Source organism: Dunckerocampus dactyliophorus, chromosome 14 (assembly GCF_027744805.1).
Source record: "Dunckerocampus dactyliophorus isolate RoL2022-P2 chromosome 14, RoL_Ddac_1.1, whole genome shotgun sequence".
Lineage (NCBI taxonomy): Eukaryota > Metazoa > Chordata > Actinopteri > Syngnathiformes > Syngnathidae > Dunckerocampus > Dunckerocampus dactyliophorus.
In genome coordinates, this window is record NC_072832.1 from 23,449,788 (window position 1) to 23,477,460 (window position 27,673).

At 40.7% G+C, this 27,673-nt stretch overlaps 2 protein-coding genes across 3 annotated transcripts in view; one reads left to right on the forward strand and one right to left on the reverse strand.

Moving 5' to 3' along the window:
* The window catches only part of mark1 (MAP/microtubule affinity-regulating kinase 1), a 73,021-nt gene extending 70,398 nt beyond the window's left edge, over window positions 1–2,623 (forward strand). For both annotated transcript variants that reach the window (XM_054799618.1, XM_054799619.1), the window contains one exon: window positions 1,182–2,623. In XM_054799618.1, coding sequence (XP_054655593.1) covers window positions 1,182–1,527 — 346 coding nt within the window. In that variant the 3' untranslated portion in view covers window positions 1,528–2,623. The remainder of the gene's footprint in view (window positions 1–1,181) is intronic.
* On the reverse strand, window positions 2,077–27,672 carry LOC129194407 (leucine-rich glioma-inactivated protein 1-like). Its single transcript, XM_054799620.1, has 8 exons — window positions 27,129–27,672; window positions 26,949–27,020; window positions 21,251–21,322; window positions 21,097–21,168; window positions 17,076–17,147; window positions 13,433–13,602; window positions 9,818–9,982; window positions 2,077–6,545 (listed from the first exon to the last, which is right to left on the reverse strand). Exons 1-8 carry the CDS (start codon window positions 27,317–27,319, stop codon window positions 5,728–5,730), a joined length of 1,632 nt encoding a protein of 543 aa, XP_054655595.1. The 5' UTR covers window positions 27,320–27,672; the 3' UTR covers window positions 2,077–5,727.
* Between the last annotated feature and the right edge of the window lies 1 nt (window position 27,673).

Here is a 27,673-nt window from a genome sequence, read left to right on the forward strand (position 1 = left end):
AAAAAAAAAATTAAAATATTGTGGGAAAAAACAAAGTAAAAAATGACATTTGTATATGTCATTTATTTATGATTTTTATTTACAATTTTAAATTTATATATATATATATACAATTTATGCTTCTTTTAATATGTATGTTATATATATATATATATATATATATATATATATATATATGTTGTACACATGCATAATTTTTGTCATAATTATTTAAAATATAAAAATATATATTTAAAAAAATAGTCATTTCTATTTTACCTTCGAGACAATACAAAACAACACACAGACATCATTTAGGTCAGTTTTATTTCCAATGAACAACGTACATATTTAAAACAATAAATACAAAAACAATACGCATAGAGTATTTATTTGTGCTTTTTAATTCAATTAAAAATATATCATAAAAATAAAAAATACCTATACACAAACATCATTTATGGAATTAATATTATAAATTCATTATATATTTTATAAAATAAATACAAACAGTGGACATATTTTGTCATTTTTATTTAAAATGTAATATATATATAAAAAATACTCATACACATCATTTGTAATTTAGATTTTCATTCAAACAAATATATAATATATATGTGTGTATGTCAAAACATAACCTTTTCTCACTTTTATTTTCAATTAAAAATGCACATATTTTAAAATAAATACTCATACACACTTCATTTATGTCATTTTAAATGAAATATGTATTCATGTGTTCATTAAAAACACGACACATGCTGTACGTCCCTTGTCATTTTCATGTTAAATGAAATATTTAAAGAAAAGAACATTTCATTTAAAAGTATTCAAAAATAAGCATGAATTTAAAAATCATAAAAGAAAATCCCAAGGTGACTGTCATTTGTGACATTTATTTTATTTTCAGTTTAAAAAAAGATTTCAAATACGAGTAATTAATACAAACCAACATTTTTGTCAAATAAAAAGAGCAAAAGGCCATAGATGCTAATCACAGGACAGCATCTGTGGTGGTGGAACGTGATGGAGCGAGGTTCCCCTGGCTGGCAAAGTTAGCAGATGAGAATCACTGGAAGTCAGCCACTTTAGTGCATTTTGGAGTCATTTCAGCCCCTGAACGCCCCATTGTGCCGCTGCCGTTCGCACGCAACCAGGCAGGAAAATGTGACCGATCCTCTTCTCTTTCACCGTCTCAGGAGCACGTCGGGCGACACCAAGGAGGACGGCGGCCGCGACTCCAAGCCGCGCTCTCTGCGTTTCACTTGGAGCATGAAGACCACCTCCTCCATGGAGCCCTCGGAGATGATGCGGGAGATCCGCAAGGTCCTGGACGCCAACAGCTGCGATTACGAGCAGCGCGAACGCTTCCTGCTCTTCTGCGTGCACGGCGACGCTCGCCAGGACAACCTGGTGCAGTGGGAGATGGAGGTGTGCAAGCTGCCCCGCCTCTCGCTCAACGGCGTGCGCTTCAAGAGGATATCGGGCACGTCCATCGCCTTTAAGAACATCGCCTGCAAAATAGCCAACGAGCTGAAACTGTGACGGCACATTTAGCGGAGTGGATTTTTGGGGCGCGGTCGTCTCATCACTGGATTCCCTCAGCACTGAAGGTCCTCGCTGCGCATCATCAGGGTGGCCTCGGCTGGTAGCGTGCAATACTGGCCACGAATGTACTCGCTGCAAAGGAGGACATCCCTCAACCTTCTCTTTTCTTTCATTTCCAATCCTCCGTCCACGCCCTCATCGACATGCAGTATGCAGCTGAAGATCCTGCAATAATTTCTTTCTTTTGTTGTTTTTTTTCTAAACAAGATCCTCGCTGAACTGCAAGCTAAACTAGCCGCTTTTCCACCCGTGTTATGTAATCGATCAGGCTGGAGCTCATACTAAAAACCATGTAAAAAGACTTGCAGACGTACTGTATGCATAACATCCACAGGTACTGTATATTCCATTTGATCAGTCGTGTACAGATTTCATTTCTTTCCTAATATAATTCATGTCTCTTAGAGCATCATTATCCTTTTTTGGTCTGTGATTTGCTTTTTTGTTTCTTTGTTGTTTTTTTTTAAGAGCCACCATATGAGAATAGTGTTTTTTTTTCATTTTATTTAAAGAGCACTAAATTATTTTAATTTTTTTTGCCTATGGAAGAAGAAAAGAAAAAAAAACACTGCAGTTGCACGCATAGACTTGAGTCGTGTTCACTTTATTTTTCTTTCAGCAGCAGGGGGCGATGTGGAGACTCCTGTTGCACTTGCACAACTTTTTGGACGCGTGTGAACATGAAAGTATGCACCTGTTGTCCCCCTGCCCACTCCAAAAAAATAAAAAATAAATCTAGTTATCTCATCATCAGTTCCGATTAAAAAAAAAAGCAGGATTTAAAATTCGACGTGTTAAAATGCATGAAAAGTCTCCTCCAAACGACCACCTCAAAAGAAGAAGCCTCATTGGGTCCTGCGCCTCCACCTGTGGGATTGCGCAGGTACTTGTGTGTTTATCCTCTTTTCATTTTTGGTTTCTTTGCTTTTTCAGTTCAGCAAATTTTATTGTATTTATTCCATTACGTTGTAATGTGTTGCTTTGTAGAAATGAGGTGTGCACTTTGTCGGAAGAAAATAAAAAGTTGTTTGTATTATTTGTTGCTCGTCACTGACTAGGAGTAAAAATTATATTTTAAAAAAAGAATAAATATATATATTTTTAAAAATTCCTATTACTATTATTAATTCCTTAATTAAAAACGTATATGACTCCATGCAATAGTGACTCAACCTTATACAGTAGCTGAGACAGTAAACAAGTTGACTTACTCAACAGCGCCCCTGCTGGTTGCAGGCAAGTTGTGCACTCAATTCTACACCAGCCACAGTTTTTGAGTCTGTTATTTTGAAAGTAATAACGACAACCGCGTTTCATGGTTCAAGCTCAAATGTGAATAGCTTTTATTGAAAGAGCAAAATGTCAGTCAACTTCATCCTAATCATGACACTCTCACAACTACTCATTACATTTTCAAATACATTTATTCTTCCACGAGGGTGTCCAACGTTTGGGCTGCGTCCAGAAAAACTGAAGGATTCTTTGTCGAAAAGAGGACTAGGGCCACACTCAAAAGCGGGGAAAAAATCAATACTATGAGAATAATGTTTATTTAGAGAAAAAAAATATGTTTTTTTTGGAGAAAAAGTTGTTTTTTTTTCAAGAGAGAGAAAGTTATGAGAATAAATGTTATTTATTTTCAAAGAAATGACAAGTTGAATTTTAACCAGAAAATGATACTTAATATAAAGTTATAACATAAACTTTTATTTTTAAAATATTAGGTTTTCCTGAAGTACATTTTTTTCCCTTAAAAAAATTCTAATGCGAATGCTAAAATAATTAGTTTTTCCTGGAAAATATCCCTGTTGTCTAAAAAGTAGGATTTTTTCACGCCCCGCTAAAAAAATACAGCTTTCCCCCTGAAAATACATCTTTTTTCCATATGACTTTCTATAGTTTATGTACTTACATATTTTATATACTTAATATATAACACACGACTTTCTGACCCAAGAATATATTCATATTTTTTTTATCAGAAATTTTGAGAATTAAGTCAAATTTAAAAGGAATGAGATCCCCCCCATTTTCTATTTTCTTCATTTTCAAGAAAAAACATTTTTTTCAGGCAAAAACAGACATACCGTATTTTGTGGGAAAATTGAATATATTTTTTTCTATTTATATTTCATATATATTATTATTAATAATATATTTTAATGATACTTTTTATACTATTTTCATTCAACTTGTAATTTCTTTATTTATTGTCATAAAATTATAACTTTCTAATTAAAAAAAAAATCTCAAAAAAATATTTTTGTCGCAAAAAAAAAGATTTTTCTTCCCTAAACTTATCCAACTTTTTTTCTCTGAAATATTTTATTTTATTCTAATAGTATAATAATTGTTTTCTCTATTCAGTGTGGCCTGTAAGTATTTATGCATAACGTGGATACATTTAAAGAAAAAAACCCTTAACAGCTCAGCTTTTTGTTTGGGCTGACTCGCACGCGCCCACGGCTATTTGAATCAGGTGATGAGCATGTGAAGGACTTGTTTTGGAGACAAGAGGCCTCTAGCCTGGAGCAGACAATCATAGCAAGTCAGTGTGATAAATGTGTAAATGTTAGCAGAAATACATACAATTATAACTAATATTCGTCCAAACAAATGAAACAATGGCCAATATTAACAAACCACATTTTCCTGACAAACAAAGCAAATAGTTCTTAGGATAAGTGCGATATCTTACACATTATAGCTTTTTTATTTTTCCGTATGGCCGTGTTTCGTTTTATTTTTCAAATACGCCACAATCCGTAAACAACACAACCACAAACGGCCCCCGGGCCGGACTTTGGACACCCTCGTTCTGTGAGACTAAACGCTGAGGTTTTGACAAGGTCATTTATGGCTTTTACAGTTAATGAATAGATTATCTGGCGAGGCAACCATCAATTCATTGACGAAAGAATGAACATTCTGGTGACAAAAGTGAATCATCCTGAAAGGTCGTGAAAATAGAATCAATGTGCTGCTGAAAAACACTTGATACAAACATTCACCAGGTGATCAATACCCAACTGTTGTTACATACAAAAGCGTCGTTGTTTTTTTGGGCTTTTTTTTTTACAAATTATTTTGGCAGAAAAAATGTAAACATTTCTCTTTTTTTTTTTTTTTTTGGCAGATTGAGGAAAGTTTCATGACTTTGGGCTCGACATACGTGAGGTGACAAACGGATGAGATGCATGCATCGAAGCCGGCCTCCGTCTCTGTAAACACGTCGGAGCCTCCAAAGGTTGCCGTGTTCCCACGGGAAGCGATGTTACGTCAGTTAGTCTGCTCCAAAACCTTCATTACTGGTGGATACCACTGATTTGTCAGTATGTGCCGTCTAAGTACTACGTTACTTCAGGAAATACACGCAAAAATGCTGCAAGCTCGTCATTAGCCGTGGTTATTTCCGCTACATGCTGTTTTCTGTTAGCTTGGTCGAATTACGTTGCGTGTTTGATACTTTTACTTCATGTTGTGCTGAGCCTTTCCTACGTCTCGCACTGCAGCTCCACTTCTGTGGTTATCGTCGCATTTTTTTTTTCACTTCTTCGTGAGGCTTCTGCGGTGGCGTCACACACAAAAAAGCCAAAGAAAAAGCAAAACGCACTTGTGGAACTCATCTTTTCCAGGCCCAGTGAGGCATTTTTGTTCTATTCGGGGGTGTTGCACTGCACTCCTAGAGCATGGACAAAAGTATTTGGACATATCTATGACAGGGGTATTTTTCCAGGACATTCTCCTCGGGGGTGTCGGACTTTGGAGGTTCCACTGTCTACTACGGGCAAAAGTATTGGGACACGCCTATGAGAGGTATATTTTTCCAGAACATTCTCTAAATTCTACCTCTTTTGGTGGACTACGGAGGTTCCACTGTATGTCACGGACAAAAGTGTTGGGACGCGCCTGACGTATACTCAATAAGGGGTCAGTCAAGGCCTCATGTAATCTTAATTGGTCATGTTCAAGGTCCATCAAGGCATGCACGGTTGCGTTTGGCACAGAAGCACTCGAGAACCCTGACCTCACCCCGTCCCGATATTTTTGCCCGTGAAATGTGGTTGAAATGCACTTTTGAAAAGAGTACACGTAAATAGAAAAAAAATGCATGCCTCCTTTCTCTCGTCTCGCTGCTCAGACGCTCAGGTCGATGACCAGGTGCTCGTAAATCTGCGTCTTCCCTTTGAAGCTGGACGCCAGCAGGAACTGGCGGTTGTCGATGGAGACGGGCGAGAAGGCCCGCGGCGCCTGGATGTTGAGCTCCTGGAAGTGCACGAACTCGCCCTTCTTGGCATCCCAGCGGTACACCTGCGTGAAGGAGTAGTCGCTGCCCAGGATGGCGTACTGCCAGCTGCCCACGGAGAAAGGCTGGAAGACCATGGAGCCGCGCGAGGGCATGGTCTGCAGTTCCCGAAAGAGGGCGCCGTCCCACCGCATCACCTTGGAGTCGCCGATGAAGCGCGTCAGGCAGATGTAAAGCTCCGACTTGACCTGGAAGTGCTTGACAGCGTAGACATCCTCCATCTCCGGGATGTCGGTGCGTCGGTCGAAGAGCTTGGTGCCTTTGTTCCACTGGTAGATGACGGGCCTCTGGGAGCTGCTGGACAGGATGAGGTGAGGCTTGGACGAGATCTCCATGTACTCCACGTCCGTGTCGCGGTACCACGGGTGCAGCGACTGGTGCGAGTAGAAGCCGTTGCCGTTCCACTTGTAGATGGTGGTGGAGCCCGCCTTGGAGCTGTCGGCGATGACGAAGAAAGACTCGCCGTCGATGCGGAACGTCTCCACGTCGTTGGGCTTGCGGATTTTCAGGATGTCGATGCCTTGGAGCTTGATGAACTTGCTGGCCGACGTGTCGCGCTTGTAGATGTGCGAGCCGCCAAACAGCTGAGCCACGATGATGAAGAGCTGGTTGTCAATCACCAGAGGCTTGCAGATCACCGTAGAAGTGCCTGCAAAGGAAGAGTCAGCATCGCAAACCGCCAATCAATAAACAACTTTTCTCCCCATCAAAATCTTGAGACCAGTTGAAAAATTGCAAGAATGTACATTTTGTACTGTTGGATCTCGAGGAGGTGACACAAAAACATGTTTTCAGGAAGCAATTTTTGCAGACAAGATTAAAGTGAAATAGGCTGTTCATCAGCGGATCAAAAGTTGAAGACCACAGCTCAAAAACCCCCCTAAAATAGAAATAAAATGTTGAAAAAAGGAGTGAGTAATGAGTAGCTGTGCCATTCTTGTTAATCAGATGAAAAATGGGTTTGGGCATGCTTGATGCCAGTGTTTCCAGGAGGCTAGTGGGAATGTTGCTCCAGGTGGCGAAGATGGCTTCATGGAGGGCATCCACTGTCTGGAACTGATGTCTATTTTTGTAAACTTCCCTTGCCCTCCGTCCTCAAATGTTCTCCATTGGATTTAGATCAGAGGAACACGTAGGATGGTCCAAAAGAGTGAGCTTATTCCTCTGGAAGAAGTCCTTTGTCATGCCAGCATTGTGAAGTGCAGCGTTGTCCTGTTGAAAAAGCCAGACGAGGGCCTTCAGTCATGAGGGATGCTCCCTGCAACATCTCCACATAGCCAGCTGCCATTTGACACCCCTGCACAAACCATTGTTGGATAGTGATGGCGCCCCCTCCACTGTGCCGGTGTGGAAAACATCTCAGGTGGGATCTCCTTGTCATGCCAGTAACGTTGGAAGCCATCAGGATCGTCAAGGTTACATTTTTCCTCATCAGAGAATAAAACTTTCTTCCACCTTTCAATGTCCCATGTTTGGTGCTCTCATGCAAATTCCAAACGGCCAGTTTTGTGGCACTGAAGTGGACGAGGTTTTTAAAGACCATTTTCCTTGTTAAAAGCCTTCTTGAAAGATGGCGTCTGATGGTTACTGGACTGCACTCGGCACCAATAACAGCCTTCATTTCTCGTGTCTTGACGGACAACCAATGGCTCAGTGACATTTTTTTTGGGTCTAGCACGTGACTTTTGTGTTCCATAACCCTCAGGATGTTTGAAGAAGTTTCAAATGACTGTCTTACCGCGTCCAACCTCAGCAGCAATGGTGCGCTGCGAGAGGCCTTGCTTATGCAGCTCAACAATCCCACCGCGTTCTAAGAGAGAAAGCTTTCTTACCTTTGCCATCAAGAGATGATGACAGTGTGAATAACTGACACTAAATCACATTCAATCAACACTTTTGCCAAGATTTTGGCTTTTGAAGGCTGTGGCCTTAAACTTGTGATCAGCTGATGAACAGCATTTATTTTAATGCTTTGCAATAAATTGCTTCCTCTAAAAACGTTTTGTCTTTTTTTAATCTCACTTCCCCTTTCTTATTTTTGCATTTTGAAGCTCTACTCAGATTTTGATCAGGAGTGTATATATGTATATATATATTAATATTAATATATATACAGTATAAACATATATATACTCCCAATCTTACAAGTTCAACCTCTAATAGTTCCAGTCAAAAATCAACAAAAAACAACTTTTATAACATTATGCTGCATTCAATAAACCTGGGAAGTCTCCAATATTCTAACCGTATTAAAATATTGTATTGGAACAACGCTCAAAGTTGGAATTCCTACTCGCAAACATCACAAATACAATAATCTAACGTCACATAACAATGTGTGTGCCCACGGAGACACAAAAAGTATCTCATCACCGCATAATAGAACCTATTCTGAAATTGTGTAGATATAGCAATTCTACATGAACTTATTAGGTAGAATGTTTTTTTAATGGTCAAATGAGCTATTCACAAGCAAAGCAAATATTAACTAACTTGTCGTAGGCAGCCATGACTGTTGTTTATTTTGCGGTCGGACTTCACAAACTCCGGAGTGTATTCCAATTTTCCCAGCAGCTTCGAATGCAGCATTAGATCAGATTATTGTAATGCAATCAGATTGTACAATCAGACAATCAGATTGTAATGCCAAATACGTTTTACCCAATAATTTGATATCGTGGCAAATCCTCACACCGGCTGCCATGAAGAAGAGGTTGGGATAAATTGTAATATCCAGTGGAGCTACTAAATACAGACGAATACAGTTTACACAATGTTTTCAGCTGTGGATGTGTTGGAGTTCCTACTTTGGACACTAGGTGGTGCTGCTTCCGTAAAAGTAAGGTGGCATTGTGTGCCGTCCGTAGAGGAAGAGTAAAAGAAGAGCAATGTCAAACGCTTAATATTCATTAAGTGAGTGTCAGACGCGTTGTGAAAATGATTTTGGCCCTCCACATAAGTCCAGAGAAGTGTATCAGTTTTGTTTGCAAGTAAACTAATGTGGCCATGAACGTGTACAATTTTGAAGAGTACTTTGACCTACAAGCTAACTTGTTAGCATAGCAACAGTATCAGTTCCATGGCAACAAACACAAAAAAACGTGGCACAACCACGAATAAATATGTTCAAGGGTTGAGCCATGTTATCTTACTTACTAATAAGAAACATAACTAAGTAACTTTTACATGTATGTAATGAAAGCACAGGATGTATTCCTATGATGGAGGAACAACTTGATCGAGAAGTTGGAAGGATGCAACGCAGGGTAAGCAAATGTGACTCACAGTATTAGCTGCATGTAAACAAAGTGCTTTTTTGTGATGTTAATTGCAAATCTTTATTTACAACCTCATTCGTAGAAAAATCTCCATTCGTATTGTCCTGATTAATAAAAATAGCTTTAACTGCACTAATTTCTTCCACTTTTAGCCGCATCTCAAGGTTTTTGTGTACAAAACACATCACACTAATCATCTTTAAGCAGTGAAAGAATAATTTGAAATTTGGGTCACATTCGTTTACGACCACAAAAAGGTTAATCCTCTCTTACAACAGCTCTAACGTTTATTCCAAGGACTAGATGTTCTTTGCAGAACATTAGGAACTAATTTGTCTCTCAGGGACGATCATGTTTGTGTAAATGTCACATGTGGATAGGATAAACAGGACTGACATCATCTTGTAGTTATGTGTGTGGTGATTTCATCAGATGACGTTGCTTACTCCCAACACTGATGTTTAACAATACAAAGCAGAAACTTGGAATATTCTGTGTTAGTGAGCAGCGCCTTATTGAGCCTCACGAGAAGGGGCAAAGATTAGAAACAGCTCTCATTGTGATGCCATGCAGTGCTACACCTCTGGAAACTACAACCACCATTACAAAAAAAACATAGCTTCCCATATTTTACTTAACTTACTGTCAATATCGTCAAAGTTCCTGAAGACCATCTCCACATGATCCCACTCCATGAAGCTACATTTGCCAATGAAGGGCTGAGCAAAGACCACAAACTGGTCCTCCCCGAAGGAAAAGGCCTCGACTGATATCGACTCAAACTTGAGGGACTGGTAGGAGGCGAACTCTGTTGGAGACATAAAATCACAAGTTCAACTAAAAGGTTAAACTGTAAAAAAATGTTGAAGGCTTTGCTTTGGTTCAATCACAATGTGACAAGCAGCTTTTTCTGCAACCAGCAGCCTGGGCTCTGACAACAGCGAGACAGCAGATGGCAATTAATAGTCTTTGTTTGTTTGAGTTTAGCGCCATCCATTCATCCATCTTCTTGCGCTTATCCAAGGTCGGGTCGCTGGTGCGGCAGCCCAAGCAGGGAAGCCCAGACTTAGACTAGACTTTAGCCCAGACCTCGCTACTATGTCCAGCTCTTCCCGGCGGATCCCGAGGCGTTGCCAGGACAGCTGAGAGACATTGTCTCTCCAACGAGGCCTGGGTCTTCCTCGAAGCCTCCTATCGGTGGGGCATGCCCTGAACACCTCCCCAGGGAGGCATCCTGACCAGATGCCGGCGCCACCTCACCTGGCTCCTCTCAATACTCTGAGTTTCTCTCGGATGACAGTGCTTATCTCTAAGGGAGAGCCCAGCCACCCTTTGGAGAAAAATAATTTCGGCCGCTTGTAGCCATGATTTTGTCCTTTCAGTCACTACCCAAAGCTCATGACCGTAGGTGAGAGTAGGAAAATACAGACCCTTTCCAAAAAATTAGAATGTCATGGAAAAGTTGTTTAATTTCCATAATTCCATTCAAAAAGTTAAACTTTCATAGATTATAGATTCAGGGCCCACAATTTAAACGATTTCAAGTGTTTATTTGTTTATTTTTACGTAATTTGTTTTACGAAAACAGGAATTCAAAAAATTAGAATACTGTGAAGAAATCACCATTTACTTCTCAATTTTTGCAGGAAAAAAAAGAAAGAAATTAGGATCACATCAAATCAATCAAAATATGGTACTTTCAAAACGATATGTCAATCTTCAATACTTGGTTGGGAATCCCTTTGCCTTAATCACTGCCTCGATGCGACATGGCATTGAAGCAATCAGCCTGTGGCATTGCCTGGGAGTTATGGAAGCCCAGATTTCCTTGATGCTTGCTGTTAGCTCTTCTTTGTTGTTGGGTCTGGTGCCCCCCATTTTCCTCTTGAGAATACCCCATAATTCTCAATGGGGTTTAGGTCCGGTGAGTTGGCTGGGCAGTCAAGCACTGTGATGGCATGGGCATCAAACCAGGTTTTGGTGCTTCTGGCGGTATGGGCAGGGGCCAGGTCCTGCTGGAAGATGAAATCTGCATCTCCATACAGATCCTCAGCAGAAGGAATCATGAAGTCCTCTAAAACATTCTGGTAGACTGTTGCAGTGACCTTGGATTTAAGAAAGCAAAGTTTACCAACACCTGCACCGGACATTGCACCCCAAATCATGACGGACTGTGGATATTTCACACTGGACCTCAGACAGCTTGGGTTCTGTTCCTCACCCGTCTTCCTCCAAACCCTTGGACCTTGATTCCCAAATGAAAGGCACACTTTACTTTCATCGGAAAAGAGGACCTTGGACCACTGGCCAACAATCCAGTCCTTCTTCTCCTTGGCCCAGTGGAGACGCTTCCTACGTTGGCTCAGGTTCAGAAGTGGCTTGACCCGAGGAACCCGACAGTTGTAGCCCATCTCCCGGATGCGTCTGAATGTGGTGGTTTTTGAAGCTGTGACTCCCTCCTCATTCCACTCTTTCTGGATCTGTGCCAGATTCTTGAATCTTCCCTGTTTGATAATCCGCTGAAGCCCACGGTCATCTCTTCTGCTGGTGCATCTTCTCCTGCCACATTTTGCCCTTCCTCTAGACTTTCCATTGATATGCTTGGACACAGCACTCTGTGAACAGCCAGCCTCCCTAGCTATGAACTTTTGTGGCTTACCCGTCCTATGGAGGGTATCAATGATGGTCTTCTGGCCAGTTGTCATGTCTGCAGTCTTCCCCATATTGAACCGAAATGAGACAATTGAACCAAACTGAAGCAATTTAACGACACCTGGGGAACCCTGTGCAGGTGATTTGACTTTAGTAGATGATTAGTGTGTGACACTCAGTTTAAAACATTCATGCCCTGCAAAATTTGGGCTGATTTCGTCACAGTATTCTAATTTGTTTATTCTGTTTTCGTGGGTTTAATGAGCTGGAAGCCCAAATTACGTAAAAATAAACAAATAAACACTTGAAATCGTTTAAATTGTAGGCCCTGAATCTATAATCTATGAAAGTTTAACTTTTTGAATGGAATTATGGAAATTAAACAACTTTTCCATGACATTCAAATTTTTTGGAAAGGGTCTGTAGATCGACCAGTAAATTGAGAGCTTTGCCTTTCGGTTCAGCTCCCTCTTCACCACAACACACCCATGCAGAGTCTGCATCACTGCAGACGGCACACCGATCCACCTGTTGATCTCATGTTCCATCCCTCACTCGTGAACAAGACCCCAAGGTACTTTAACTCATCCTCGACCCGGAGATCGCACTCCACCCTTTTCCGAGCGAGAACCATGGAGTCAGACTTGGAGGTGCTGATGTGAGTTGAAGATCACAGCCCGATGAAGCCAGCAAAAAGCAGAGACCCAATCATGCAGCCACCAAACCAGATCCCATCCCCTACAAATTCTGTCCATAAAAATAATGAACAAAATCAGTGACAAAGGGCAGCCCTGGCGGAGTCCAACGCTCAATGAAAACAAGATCTGACACCGGTCATACAGGGAGTGAACCGCATGAATCAGGGGGTTCGGTACCCCATACTCCCGCAGTACTCCCCACAGGATTGCTCGAGGAACATGGTCGAATGCCTTCTCCAAAGTACACAAAACACCTGTGGACTGCTTGGGTAAATTCCCATTCACCCTCAAGGACCCGGCTGAGAGTCCATAGATCCACTACCAGGATGAAAACCATACTGCTCCTTCTGAATCCGAGTTTCAATTAACTGGTGAATCCTCCTTTCCAAAACCCCTGAATAGACCTGACCAGGAATACTGAGTGTGATTCCACAATAGTTGGAACACACCTCCAGTCCCCCTTGTTAAAAAGGGGGACCACCACCCCGGTCTGCCAATCCAGAGGCACTGCCCCCCAATGTCCACGCAATGCTGCAGAGTCGTGTCAACCACGACACCCCCACAGTATCCAGGGCCTTATGGAACTCCAGGCGGACCGCATCCGCCTCCGAGGCCCTGCTACCGAGGAGCTTTTTGACCATTTTGGCCTCAACCCCAGAGATAGGAGAGCCCACCGTCGAGTCCCCAGGCACTGCTTCCTCACTGGAAGACATGTTGGTAGAATCAAGGAAGTCTTAGAAGTATTCCTTCCAGCGGTGCACAACATCTCTAGTGGTAGTTGAGAGGTAGTTGAGTCTACCTGTCCCAGCAATACTTTACACAAAGGTTGCTGTCCTGACTCTGTTACGGCTCCAATACTACCCAAAAAAGGTAAAACAAATTTGCTCGGCATCATGTTTTTACCAAACCTGTGGTGATGCAGTCGAAGGCCTGAGGCATCAGGTCGTTGATCCTCTTGTCCTGCAGCGTCGACGGGCCTTTGCAGTAAATCTGATCCACGGTAGCATTGGTGCTGTAGGTCCACTCCACCAGCCACTTGAGCTTACAGTCACAAGTGAACTGGTTCCCTCGCAAGTCTCTAGAAGTAAAAGCGGTTAACACTCAGTATCTGGCGTGACCAAATTCTCTGAAAAGCCTCTGGAGATGGCTTATGGTAGCGAAATGAACGATTCACAGTGCACAGGCAGTAGCGGTCAGCCAACATTGCTTGAAATTGAGCTTTGTTATAAAAGTACCCATTTTAGTGTGGCCTTTTATTGTGGCCAGCCTTAGAGTCAAAAGAGGGATCAGCGATGGGAAGTTGATATACAGTACATACATGCTATTCTACCCAATACAACTCCAGCCTAGAAATAAAGATTTCAGAACTTTCACTTTCACATCAATCATTGACTTTCCTCAAATTTCGTGAAATGCCTTTCCCTGCTTAAGACATGGCTGCACAGTTCATCAAAGGTTTTATGACAGCGACAGTTTCACCCTTGGAATAGACTGGCGCTGCAACAATTAATCGATGAATCATCCAATCCATTGACAACTATTTTGGTATTTGATTCATATTTTGTTCTATTTCAAAATGTAAATATCCTCTGATTTTAGCCTGTCAAATGTGAACATCTTAAAATTTCGTTAGTCATCCATGAAAGCAGACCTATTATCTTTGTGTTTTAGGCCAAACAACATTTTCACACACATCAGCTTTGACTTGATGGACATGTTTGCCTCTTTTCTGATATGTTGGGGACCAAAATATGGAATCACAGGAGTGCCAAAATTAAAAGGCAATACGTGTGGAAATACAATGAGAATCAATAATACAAAAATATACAAATGTAGTCATATTTTTTTACTATTTTGTCTTTGTTTTTTCTGTATTGTCTTTGTTTTTTCCAATTTGCCGTTGTTTTTCCAGTTTTGTATTTGTCTTTTCCACTTGCGTTTTGTCATTGCATTTTGTCATTGCATTTGGTAATACCATGCAAATGCAGAAGAATGACTGACGTGATTACACGATGTCTTTAAAGTCTTTAAAGGCTATATCTGCGTTGATGAATGCAGATATGGATGAAGCTGTGTGGCGCAATCTTTAAGAGGTAAATGCCTGATTTTATCTTATTTCAATTTCCCCCGTTTACTTTTGAATGACCCGCATTCTTCCGCATTTGCATGGTATCATCAAATGCAATGACAAAACGCAAGTGGAAAAGACAAATACAAAACAGGAAAAACAACGGCAAATTGGAAAAAACAAAGACAATACAGAAAAAACAAAACCAATATAGTAAAAAATATGACTAGACTTGTATATTTTTGTATTATTGATTCTCTTTGTATTTCCACACGTATTCCCTTTTAATTTTGGCACTCCTGTGATTCCATACCAAACCACTCACTGTTTGTCTTTCTTCATATTGAATTGGTCCGTCTAGGGAACCAATATCCAAAGTGCGGCCCGGGGGCCATTTGCGGCCTGCAGCTTGTTTTTTATTGGCCCACGGCACATTGTAAAATAATAAAATTACATATATGAATATATATATAATAAAATAAACCAGAAAACATAGCAAAAATGGGAAAAAGCGCAAAAAGTCAAAATTTAAACTGAAATGTTGATACAAATTAATAATAAAACAAAGCCTTTTTTGGCCTTTTTACAAAATTTAAAAAATACATAAAAATGTAAAAAGTGGCCCCCCGCATCCTTTTATTTTCAGTATGTGGCCCTCGATGGAAACAGTTTGGACAGTGAAAAATGAAAGGATGCAAGGGCCACTTTGAAATTTTTGTAAAGATATGCAAAGAAGTTCTATATGGTTCAAGAAAAAACTGTGTCTCAGCTTTGTGACTTCGGTGAAAAAGCCTATTATTAGTATCAGCTTTGTTATTTGCTCTTTCTTTCCCATTTTTTGCTGTTGTTGTTTTTTAAATTTTTCAAATATTTCAACTTTCTTCTCAAATAATCTTTGTAAATTTTCTTCTCGCCATATTATGACTTTATTCCATAATATGTTGACTTTATTCCCATAATATGCTAACTTTTCCTGTGACCTAATTTTCCAAAAATTCCAACTTTATTTTGTTTTGCTTCTTAATATTACAACTTTTTGACAATAGCATATTATTTCTTTAATATTTCAACTCTATGGTACTAAAATGACAATTTTTTTTGTTTAAATAAAATAAAATTAATAAATTAATAAAACTGACTTTTTTCTCGTTACAGTAGAGTTTTTTCTCTTAATATTTTGACTTTAGTCTCTGAAAATTACAGCAGCTTTTTTTCCATTTCAGCTGTTGCTGTTTTTTTCCACCTAGTTTACCTATCGTCTTGTACATTTTCTTCTTATAATTACAACATTATTTCCATAATATTTTGATTTTATTCTCGTAACATTACAAATTTTCCGCAATTACATCTTTGTTGTTTTGTTTCTTATATATTATATATTCTTACATATAATATTACAACTTTTAAAAAAGAACATAGATTTTCTTTAATAGTTCAACATTATGCTACTATAATGATAATAATATTATAATCATAATATTATGAGGTTATTCTCTTAAAATTAGGTCTTTTTCTCATTAGATTACAGCTTTTTTCCCTTAAAGGGATAGTTTGGATTTTTTGACATTTGACACTGCCGATGGGATGTCATACAACTTCATGTCAAAAAATCCCAACTATCCCTTTAATATACTGCTCCAAAAAATAAAGGGAACACTAAAATATCCCATCCCAGATCTAAATGAATGAAATATTCTTGTTAAATATTTTGGTCTTTACATAGTTTAATGTGCTGACAACAAATTCACACAAAAATTCTCAACTGAAATCAAATGTATTAACCCATGCAGGTCTGGATTTGGAGTCCCACTCAAAATTAAGGTGGAAAAAGACACCACCTGTTGTCTATTCCATTTGCTCAACAGCATGTGAGATTGATTGTCAATCTGTGTTGCTTCCAAAGTGGACGGTTTGAATAACGGCACAGCAGTTTTGACTGAGTGTGAATCGAGTGTTCCCTTTATTTTTTTGAGCAGTGTATTTTGACTTTATTCTTGTAAAATTACTATTTTATTTTTAGTTTTCTTGTTTACTTCTATTTTTAGAATGTGCCGCAGGCTGCACAACTTGTCTAGGGCCTAACCGATTACACAATTTAGCTTCAGATTAATCAAGTACGGAAATAATTGTTAATAGCAGCCCTAGAATAGATGAATCTGTTTCCATTATACTCTATGTGGAAGAATGTTTCCTCTCTTGTAAGCGTATTAAAATTCAAGAGAAACTGTTGAGGAGACGCAGACGTCTTCGGTGGCTGATTCATTCCACATTCTCCCCCCTTACCCTCCAATCATTTTAATGGTGTGAAATGTGCCAGCAACCCACACACTTTTGGTGCCTGGGCTTGAGTGCAATAACGATGCAGCGAACTAAAAATGTAGAGGCAACTGTACAAGAAACTCGTTCATGTTTGCATATTTTTGCCGTTATGCAACGCACACACATTGTGCCATTTGTGCAAGGGTAACAAAAGGCGTACTTACACTTTCGTCAGCGCCTCGAGACCCTTGAACAAATCTTTGGGGAGTGTCTCGAGATTATTGTAGGCCAAACTCCTGTAAAAAGAACGACTGTTAGACACTTCCCCTTTTCGCCTCCTCATTAAACGCTAATGATAAACATGCTAGGTTGGGCAATAACAACACCTCAAGCAGATGTTTGTAGCTGGTGTTTTTCTTGCCTGAGGATACGCTGAGCAGAATCCAAGTAGGAATGTTGAGGGTACTTTCTTCCAGTTAAATCCTCGTTTTTAATCGAAATCAACATACAGCGTTTCCTGAAATAGTGGCCTCCACTGTAATCAGTGGCGTATTTGGGGGCCCAGCCCAAGGCAAAGCCAGTCGTTGGGGCCCTCCACATCCTTGTACTGCACTGACAAAGTGTTATTCTATTTTTTATTTATGTAATTTGGTTTATTTATCCATCCATCCATTTTCTATACCGCGGGGGTATGCTGGAGCCTATCCCAGCTGACTTCAGGCGAGTGGTGGTGTTTATTAAAAACAATTATATTTATTATTTTTTTATTTATTTTAAAACAATTTTAAATATTAATGTTCATCATCTACTAACAAGTGTAAATGTGAGAAAATGATCCTATTTCCTGAGCTAGATAAAGTCCTTAAAATCCTCCTGGGGGATTATTATTACCTAACAAGTGAATCATCTCAACGCTTTTACTGTAATTGATAAGAACATATAATATAGTTTAATATAGTTTATTGCTTTAATAGTCACATCTTTGTAATGAAAAGTGTCACTCTTAGCTTCATGTCTAGCACTACTACATTCTCCGTGGCTGACAGTGTCAGCAGCGCTGCTACGTTTGTTGTGACGGTGAAAAGGTGGACACTAGGCGTGCACGACAATTATCCGATAATTACCCATATGAGGGAATTATGATGTCATACCGATAAATCTGATAACATTAAAAATAGCTCAGATGACCGGTAATTAAAAAAACGCTCCAATGAGGCGAGATTACCCGTACTGTGCAGTTGAACAAAAATCAAGCGCTCCTTTTTTCTCCTGCCTGTGACGTTAACGGCCTGTCGTAACTTCCTCTGAGCTCACGTGTAAACAAACATTCAGTAGTTGTACTAAATGCTCCACGTTGAGAGGAAAAGCAACCCATCGAGCACACAAAAAACCTTATCCGCCACCTGAAATGCCAGTGCCGCGGCATTTGAAAAGTGCAAAAGTTAGCTCGAGACCTCCTTGGCGTCACACCGGCTGCGTGTGCTCGAATGCAGTACACCTTGCTGGGCCACACCAGGTGGCTCCCTCCGCTCTGGTTCTCCTGATAGTAGTGATGTGGTAGTAGTAATGTCATGATATTTGATTAGGACAAATCAACAGGTACAAATGCTTTGTTCGAGTCCTTCTTGCCTCAACAAACTACAGTTAAATCTAAATTTTAAAAAAGTAGATATAAAAAAGTTATCTATTATCGGTGCCATATCAGTCTTGAGAAGCAGAAACTTATCAGTTTCAGTTTGAAAAAAAAGATATCGTGCATCTCTATTTGACATCTTCGGTAGTTTTGACAAAGACTGTTGTCACTATGACCCCCTGACGTCACGACCTGTCCTCCCTCCCGCAACACACACCAGCACGAGGCTTATTCTCTCTTATTATATCTACCATATTGGGAAATAGGAGTGTAAAGGTGACTATGGGGTGTTATGTCATGTCTACAGGGCTCTAACAACGATAAAAACAACATTTTAAAGCTTGTAAACAGGTTTTACATGCTATGTTGCGTAAATTTGCTTATACTTCTTGTACTTCTATTACTTCTATTAAATGGCAGAAGGTATGTGATTAAGTATCAACTGTTGACATTTTTGTTTGGTGTTTTTTTTTAAATATAAAATATGTGCTTTCACTGAATAAGTCTTGGGAAACACGGCTTTGAACAACCCAGAAAGAAATACAAGATGCTATGAACAATACACACGTGAGCATGGCCTTACAGCGGTGCAGCAAGTACAAACCCGCAGCGACCTACTCCGACGTGGCTGGACTGCTTCCACTGCTCCGAGCAGACGTGTGTATAATATATGACTTATATGGGGAACAGTTAATTCCACCAGCAGCAGCACTGCATTATTGATAACAACCAAGAATAAAAGGATAGAAACGGCTTATGTGAGGCGGTTGTGCATCCATTCCCATCGTAGCACAGAAGTACACGTCGTGCAATTAAAGCGATAAAGTGCCTCAGGCCAGCTATTAATCATAAGTGCCACATTGCACAATGTAAATAAACAGAATGACTCAAAAATAAGCCTCAAAGTCCATTATGGCTGGGTGCATCCCACACAATGATGGTTTTTAAAATATCTGCTTTGCTAAATGTGTGGAAATGTTATACACAGCAGCTTCTACACTACTGGCCAAAATTGCAAGAATGTACATTTTGCACTGTTGGATGGTAAGGAGGTTCTAAGTAGAGCTTCAAAATGCAAAAAGAAAAGTGAGCCAACATGTATTAAAGTGAAATAGGCTATTCATCAGCTGATCAAAACTTTAAGACCATAGCTAAAAAATAGAAATAAAATGTTGAAAAAAGGAGTGAGTAATGAGCAGCTGTACCATTCTTGTTAATCAGCTGAAAAATGGGTTTGGGCATGTTTGATGCCAGTGTTTCCAGGAGGCTAGTGGGAATGTTGCTCCAGGTGGTGAAGATGGCTTCACAGAGGGCATCCGTGATCTGGAATTGATGTCCATTTTTGTAAACTCCCCTTGCCATCCATCCCCAAATGTTTTCCATTGGATTTTAGATCAGGGGAACACGCAGGATGGTCCAAAAAATAACTCCTCTGTCAGGCGGACATTGTGAAGTTGAAAAAGCCAGTCATTACCACACAGACGAGGGCCTTCAGTCATGACAGATGCTCCCTGCAACATCTCCACATAGCCAGCTGCCGGTTGACGCCCCTGCACAACCTGAAGCTCCATTGCCTCCTCCACTGTGCCGTGTGGAAAACATCTCAGTTGGGATCTCCTTGTCATGCCAGTAACGTTGGAAGCCATCAGGACCGTCAAGGTTACATTTTTTCTCATCAGAGAATAAAACTTTCTTCCACCTTTCAATGTCCCATGTTTGGTGCTCTACTGCAAATTCCAAGCAGTGACGTTGAAGGAGACGAGGCCTTACAAGGCATTTTTTCTTCTTAAAAGCCTTCTCTGCCAGATGGCATCTGATGGTTATTGGACTGCACTCGGCACCAGTAACAAGCCGAGGATGGTCCCGTGTCTTGACCGACAGCGAATGGGATCCTCCGGCTCAGGGCCGGTGACATATTTTTGTGTCTACCTCTTGACTTTTTTATTCCATAACCCTCAGGATGTTTGAAGAGGTTTCAAATGACGTCAAATGACGTTTGGGACTCCAAATCCAGACCTGCATGGGTTAATACATTTGATTTCAGATGTCTTACTGCGTCCAACCTCAGCAGCGATGGTGCGCTGCGAGAGTCCTTGCTTATGCAGCTCAACAATCCCACCACGTTCAAAGAGAGGAAGCTTTTTTGCCTTTGCCATCAAGAGATTGTGACACTAAATCACATTCAATCTACATTTTTGCAGACACTTTGTCTTTTAAAGGCTGTGCTCTGGATCCTTTGATCAGCTGATGAACAGCCTATTTCACTTTCATGCTTGTTTGCAATAAATTGATAACTCAAAATTGTTTTTGTCTCACTTCCAATTCTTCTTTTTGCATTTTGCACCTCTACTTAGAACCTCCTTAAGATCGAACAGGGCAAAATGTAAATTCTTGCAATTTTTCAACTGGTGTTGAGCTGTTGATCAAGAGTGTATGTGGTCTACTGTTAAATAAGATTATAGCAATGGACTGTGAGGATGGCTTGATATGTTTTTATCAGATAAACAAACATCTTTACTTGTGCAAACTTCATTCTGAGGAGGACTGAAACGACTCCTAATGAAATCCATGATTTCTACAGCAGCATATTTGCTGGAGGCTGTCATACTCACAGATGCACTAATGTTTTCAGCCCACGGAAAGCGTACGGCGATATGGAATTGATTTGGTTGTTTTCGATGAACCTTTAGAGGAAGAAAAAAGAAGAACCCTCAGCGACTTGACAAGGATGCAGATCTAGAAGACATTTGTGTGGTCGATACTCACAGATACTCCAGATGAGGAAGACCAAGGAAAGCATCCTCGTTTATTGACTCCAAGTTATTGGCTGTAAAAAGGCTGCACACAGAGAAGTCACAACTCAGACTTGTACTATTTGAGGTCATCAATTATATAGTAAGAAAGTTTTCTAGCTGTCATATAATATTATGTATGTATACCTTCATTACAACAAGGCAAAACCGGTCAAAAATAGGCCTTTACAAAAGTAGTTTGTTTAATAGTGTTTGTCACCTCAAGTCTATTTTGGTCACAGTTGCAAAACATCCCAAAATGGAGCCAAAGAAAGTTGCAAGTGCCAGCATTTTGATAAAGATGGTGAGAAACACGACTGAATGCCAGAAATAACTCATGGCAAAACAGGAAGGCGGTGTCCGTGTTGATCTCGCTGCCACATTGTGTCTTTGGCAACAAGCATGTCGTCAATGAAGGTAGAAGTCACCTTAAATGTTCATTTACCCTTTCATTCATCATTTACTGTATATGCACGTAGCATTGTTTTGTGTGTAAAACTATCATTATAAAACTACAAAAATGGGTTTTGCGTTAACTGTGCATTTTTTTGGAATTTTGCCCATCGTCCACAATCCTTATGTGAGACATGAACACGTGTCTTTCTCTTTTCTGTGCATTTTAAAGATATAAAAACAGATAAAAAAAGCCAGCTCATTACTGCATGTATGGAAGATACTTATTCCTCCTACAAAGTCGTCTGAAAACGTCTCCAAAAAACGCAAACAACGCTCTATTTGCATAATGTGACGTGCATATCAACCAAGCTGCAGCGACATTGTTATTATTATGATTAACAGTCTAACGCCGATCAAACTAAATTAGTGGTGTATTGACACACCAGCTAGCTACTAGCCGGCTAGCAACTAGCTTCACCATAGACTCGCCCATAGTGTGTCAGCCTCATGCTCACAACGTGTCAGAAACTACTAAAAGGTAACGCTACATATTCAAGATGCCGCCACTGCTGCTGTGCATTTATTTCTGAGTTGGGAAAAGTTAACGCTAAGTGTAGCATTCCTTTCTGCGATGTTGCCATGTGAAATCTATGCGCCAAGCAAGGAAGTTTCTGCGATGCTTATAATGGCCGAAATACACAAAATACAGTAAGTATTACATGTTATCATGAATGTAGCTGTCGCTTTTTATGTGTTCTTTTATCTTTAGAACGCACAGAAAAGAGGAAGACATGCGTTCATGTCTCACATAAGGATTGTGGATGATGGGCAAAATGCCAAAAAAGTGCTGTTTTCCTTTAACAGACATGTGGCGTAGCTGTGTGTGTTAGCAGCCAACTACAGAGTCAACCGCTGATGACGTCATCAGGGCTTAAAGTACAGTAGGTACGGAAATAATCCGTCCCGAGAACGTTTACGTTATAGGGTTTTTACGTTATACGATGCATAAAATACATGTAAATAGCCTAATCCGTTCCAAGATCTTCCCAAACTCACCCCTTTGACCCTTCAAAATATTCAAGAAGAGATTTCAATGCGTGCGAACTGGTTTAAGGGCAACTACGATGAGGAAGGAGGTTGAAGGGAGAAGCCTGTCTCTCACACAAACTCACGTACGCGCTGTATAAGTCAGCCAATGAGATGAGAGCGTAGGCGGTGCCCCAATAATCAGCCAATGAGAGCGTGAAGCGTCAGACGGCGTCACCAAGTGTACTCTGTTAGTCATGGAAAATGTTTCCCTCTCTGTCGCGCGAGCTATTCAAATCGAATTTCTGAACTTGCACCGACTTGACGCTTTACGTTATATGGAATTTCTTACGTAATACGATGCAAAAACTTTACATAAATTCTTTACGTTCAGTGGAATGTACGTAAAAGGAGGTTTACGTTATGCGAGGTACTACTGTATTCCGGATCTCTGGCGTTTGAATGAGCAAAAACCTTACCAGGCCCCTCCCTCAAGCTGCTACTGTCCAATCCTACGTTAGCAACCGTAACTATGGGTACACATACAGTAGTGGTTGAGATCGCCCAGCAGTTGATGCTGCGTTCAAGACAACAGGGAAAAAACGGGTTCAGTCTTGTAGAAAATGAACAATGAACAGCGTTAAGGTCGGAAATGACACATATATTCATCTTCGAAAGTAAGCATAAATTGCTGCTGCATGTGTTTTCAGTGTTCAGCAAATAGGGACAATATTCCACACGCCAAGTTAAACTGTAGCGTGAACATTATCTCCGAGTGGTCTTGACTGCAGCAGCCAAGCCAACGGTTGTTTCACTGAAACCAGATCAGAAAAATGGAGAGTAAATTCATGAAGCCAGGGTCTGGGAGGAAGTCGTCCTAATTGACAACTGCCTTAAAAACAAAAGGCACTGGGCATGGATAGCAGAAAGGCGTGGAGACGACAAGCCTTTTGGGAGCTGGTGCCGGAAACTAAGAGAGCCGGGTACTTGTTTCTGTGTGTTGCGCTTGAAGAAACTAGCGGCAAAAACGTTCTACGACACCACAAAGGAGACCATAAAGCAGCAGTTCGTGCTCTCCAACATACAAGTGGTTTGCCGGGAGCAACAGCCACAGCTGACGTAGCGACCCCGATGACTGTTTGTATTTGTGACTTGAAAATATGCTCATTGCGGAACAAGATTTATCATTTACAATCGCACAAGCGCTCGTAGATCTGTGTAAAAAAGTAGCGGTTGATAAAAACGCTTTGGTGAAACTGTCCATTACCAATCAGCATGCCAGTTATGTGGGCACAGCACCAGAGTTCAAGAAACGTCTGTCTGATAAGCTGAAAGGATGTAAGTTTTCTCTGGATGTTGATGAAGCAGCCACCCAAAGCATGGAAAAAATACTGGAGGTAATCGTTCCCTTTTTTGATGATGATGCAGCTAGATTAATAACGCAACATCTTGCAAGCAGGAAAGTGGACATTAGCAAGGCTTCCGCACTCATGATGGAACTTAAAGACGTCCTGCAGTGCTGTGATCTTGAATGGAAACAAGTAACCAGCATTCTATTGGACAATTGTGCTGTCACCACCAGCACCTCCTTGACATTGCTGGAGACACCGTGAATACTGTATGGTGGCGTTTCTGCCAAGGCCGTGTTGAGCCCATTCAAGTCAGAAGTAGAGGACTTATGCTCTGATTTATATGAAAAAAGTTGTTTGTCAAATTATAGTGTGTATGCGTCAGATCCACTGCACCCAGAAAAAAGTTCAGGCTCAGGATTTTCTTTACTTAAGTCCTGCGTGATAGACGGGCGACAGAGCTCACTCACGCTTCCTGTTTCCATATATTAGCAAGCTAGTAGGCTGCAAACACGTTTTGTGATTAAGAAGACAGCTGCACTCACACAGTGTATTAATAACACAACGATATGCACGCCATATTGTACACAAACCAAAAAACGTATGCAAACCGAGGCAAAATGTTGGCATACATTTTCGACATTAACCCAAAACCACGCTAACCGGGGCGTACGCTAAGTGAGGTTCCCTTGTATAATAATCAAATACAGGTGCAATTGTGTAATGCTATCATAAGGTGATTATACATTTACGTGGTAAACAGTTACAAGCTGCAATGTGGCACACAATGAAACAAGTTTGACGACATAGGGCAGGGGTGTCCCAACTTTTTCCATCGAGGATCAAAGAGTGAACTTTGCCTCTTTGATATTTAGCAACATAAGTAGATATGCTAAGAAGTTATATACAGTGGTGTGAAAAAGTGTTTTCCCCTTCCTTATTTCTTATGTTTTTGCATGTTTGTCACACTTAAAAGGTTCTGATCGTCAAACAAATTGAAATATTAGTCAATGAGAACACAACTTAAGACAAAATGCAGTTTTTAAATGAAACTTGATTGAGATCTAGCAGTCCGAAAAAAGTTAATAAAGCCATTTCTAAAGCTTTGGGACTCCAGCGAACCACAGTGAGAGCCATTATCCACAAATGGCGAAAACATGGAACAGTGGTGAACCTTGCCAGGAGTGGCCGGGCAACCAAAATGACCCCAACAGCGCAGCGACAACTCATCCAAGAGGTCACAAAAGACCCCACAACAACATCCAAAGAACTGCAGGCATCACTTGCCGCAGTTAAGGTCAGTGTTCATGACTCCACCATAAGAAAGACACTGGGCAAAAACGGCCTGCATGGCAAACTTAAAATACTCTGTGGTCTGACGTGACAAAAGTTTAACTTTTTGGAAGGTGTGTGTCCCATTACATCTGGTGTAAAAGTAACGCTGCATTTCAGAAAAAGAACATCATACCAACAGTATAATATAGTGGTGGTAGTGTGATGGTCTGGGGCTGTTTTGCTGCTTCAGGACCTGGAAGACTTGCTGTGATAAATGGAACCATGAATTCTCCTGTCAATTCTGCTGCCAAAAAACCTGAATGCCATCTGTTGGTGACCTCAAGCTGAAACCAAGTTGGGTTCTGCAGCAGGACAATGACCCAAAACACACCAGCAAGTCCACCTCTGAATGGCTGAAGAAAAACAAAATGAAGACTTTGGAGTGGCCTCGTCAAAGTCCTGACCTGAATCCTATTGAGATGCTGTGGAATGACCTTAAAAAGGCGCTTCATGCTGGAAAACCCTGTAATGTGGCTGAATTACAACAATTCTGCAAAGACGAGAGGGCCAAAATTCCTCCACAGCGCTGTAAGAGACTCATTGCAAGTTATCACAAACGCTTGATTGCAGTTGTTGCTGCTAAGGGTGGCCCAACCAGTTATTAGGTTTATTTAAGGTTTATTAAGTTTCATTTAAAAAGTGCATTCTGTGTTCAGTTGTTGTGTTGTCATTGACTAATATGTAAATTTGTTTGATGATCTGAAACATTTAATGATGGAAAAATGTACATAAGTTATCACATGAAAACACATTTATGCTATTTCACTTTGTAAATATTGTGTAATAGTAATATAGTAATATTAGTAGTATAGTTTACAACTTAGTTTTCTTTTGTTTCTCATCATATTACGGCACAAAAAAACACATTTTTTCTTTAATATTTCAACTCTATGCTACTAAAATGGCATTATTTTTCCTCACAATACTACGAGTTGATTTTCATAAAATTCTGAAATTTCAACTGTTTTTGGCATGTCTGCTAATTTGGGGGGTAATTTTCCAACTATTTCTTGTGACCTTATTCCCACCATATTACAACTTTGTCCACATTTTCCAATAATTACAACTTTATTTTCTTTCTTTTTTGTTTCTCATAATATTACGACGTTATTTGGGTAAAATTACTTTTCCTCATTAGATTACAACTTTTTGCTCTTAATGTTTTTGACTCTAATCTTGTAAAATGATTGTCGATTTTTCCATGTTTGCTGTTGTTTCTTGTTAAATTGTATTTTGAGAATGCGCCACGTGCCGCAAATGGCCCCCAGGCCGCACTTTGGACACCCGTGGTTTAAGTTTGCAACTTTAGGTAGACCCGGACAATTTATAGTCACAATTCAGCTTTTGTAACGATATGGACACTCGTGTGTAAGGTTTTAATATATATATATATAGTATATATAAAATATATAATATATATATCACATTCATTATTGTGGCTGTAGTGTAGAACTGCACTGCATCACACTGAGAACTGTTTCTCATATTTTTGCCCCTCTCCTGCAGCTAAATGAGGTAAATATTGGAATCATGCAACAAAAAACATGGGGGGGAAAGGTTTCTCACAGGAGGTGCAGGGCGGGCGTGTGGATGAAGCTCTCCTTGGGGATCTCTGTGAATTCAGACTTGACGAACGACCTGAGCAGAAGAAAAGAACGTAAAAGGACCGCAATGCACCCCCCAGCAACATACAAACAGGCGTCAAGACGACGAGTATGAGGAGAGGAGGATATGAGGCTCCCTTACAGCGAGATGACATCCGGAGGGAAGGTGCGGGGGATCAGGCCGGTGCTCTCGCACAGCGCGTTGTCTTTGGTGCAAGTGCACGATGTGGGACACCGAGGCTGCCTGGCCCGCCTGCAGTCCACTTGCAGCCGCACACACGCCAGTACAAGCAAGGCGAGCCAAGGGGATGCTCTGCGCGATGTGGGATCCATCCTCGCTGAACCGCCTCGGGACAGCACCCGACCTCAGGACTGGCTCTCCACCACCAACGGCACCAGCACCACCACTGCTGTTTATCCGGAACCGGGGCTCGGCTGGGCGGTGTAACCACACAAACAAGCCGTAAACGTGTCGTCCTCTGTGGTGGCGATCAACCAATAGATCACTCAAGCAGTGTGTGCATGGGCGCAGGTGGGAATCCCAGCGGGAGCAGACGGAGCATCTCCATCCAATAAAAACCACGCCTTATGGTTTGTGCACTCTCTCTCGCTCTCTCCAAGCAGAGGAGGAGGAGGAGGAGGAAGAGGAGGTGTGATCTGTGGTGAATCAGCTGGAGAAAATGCTTG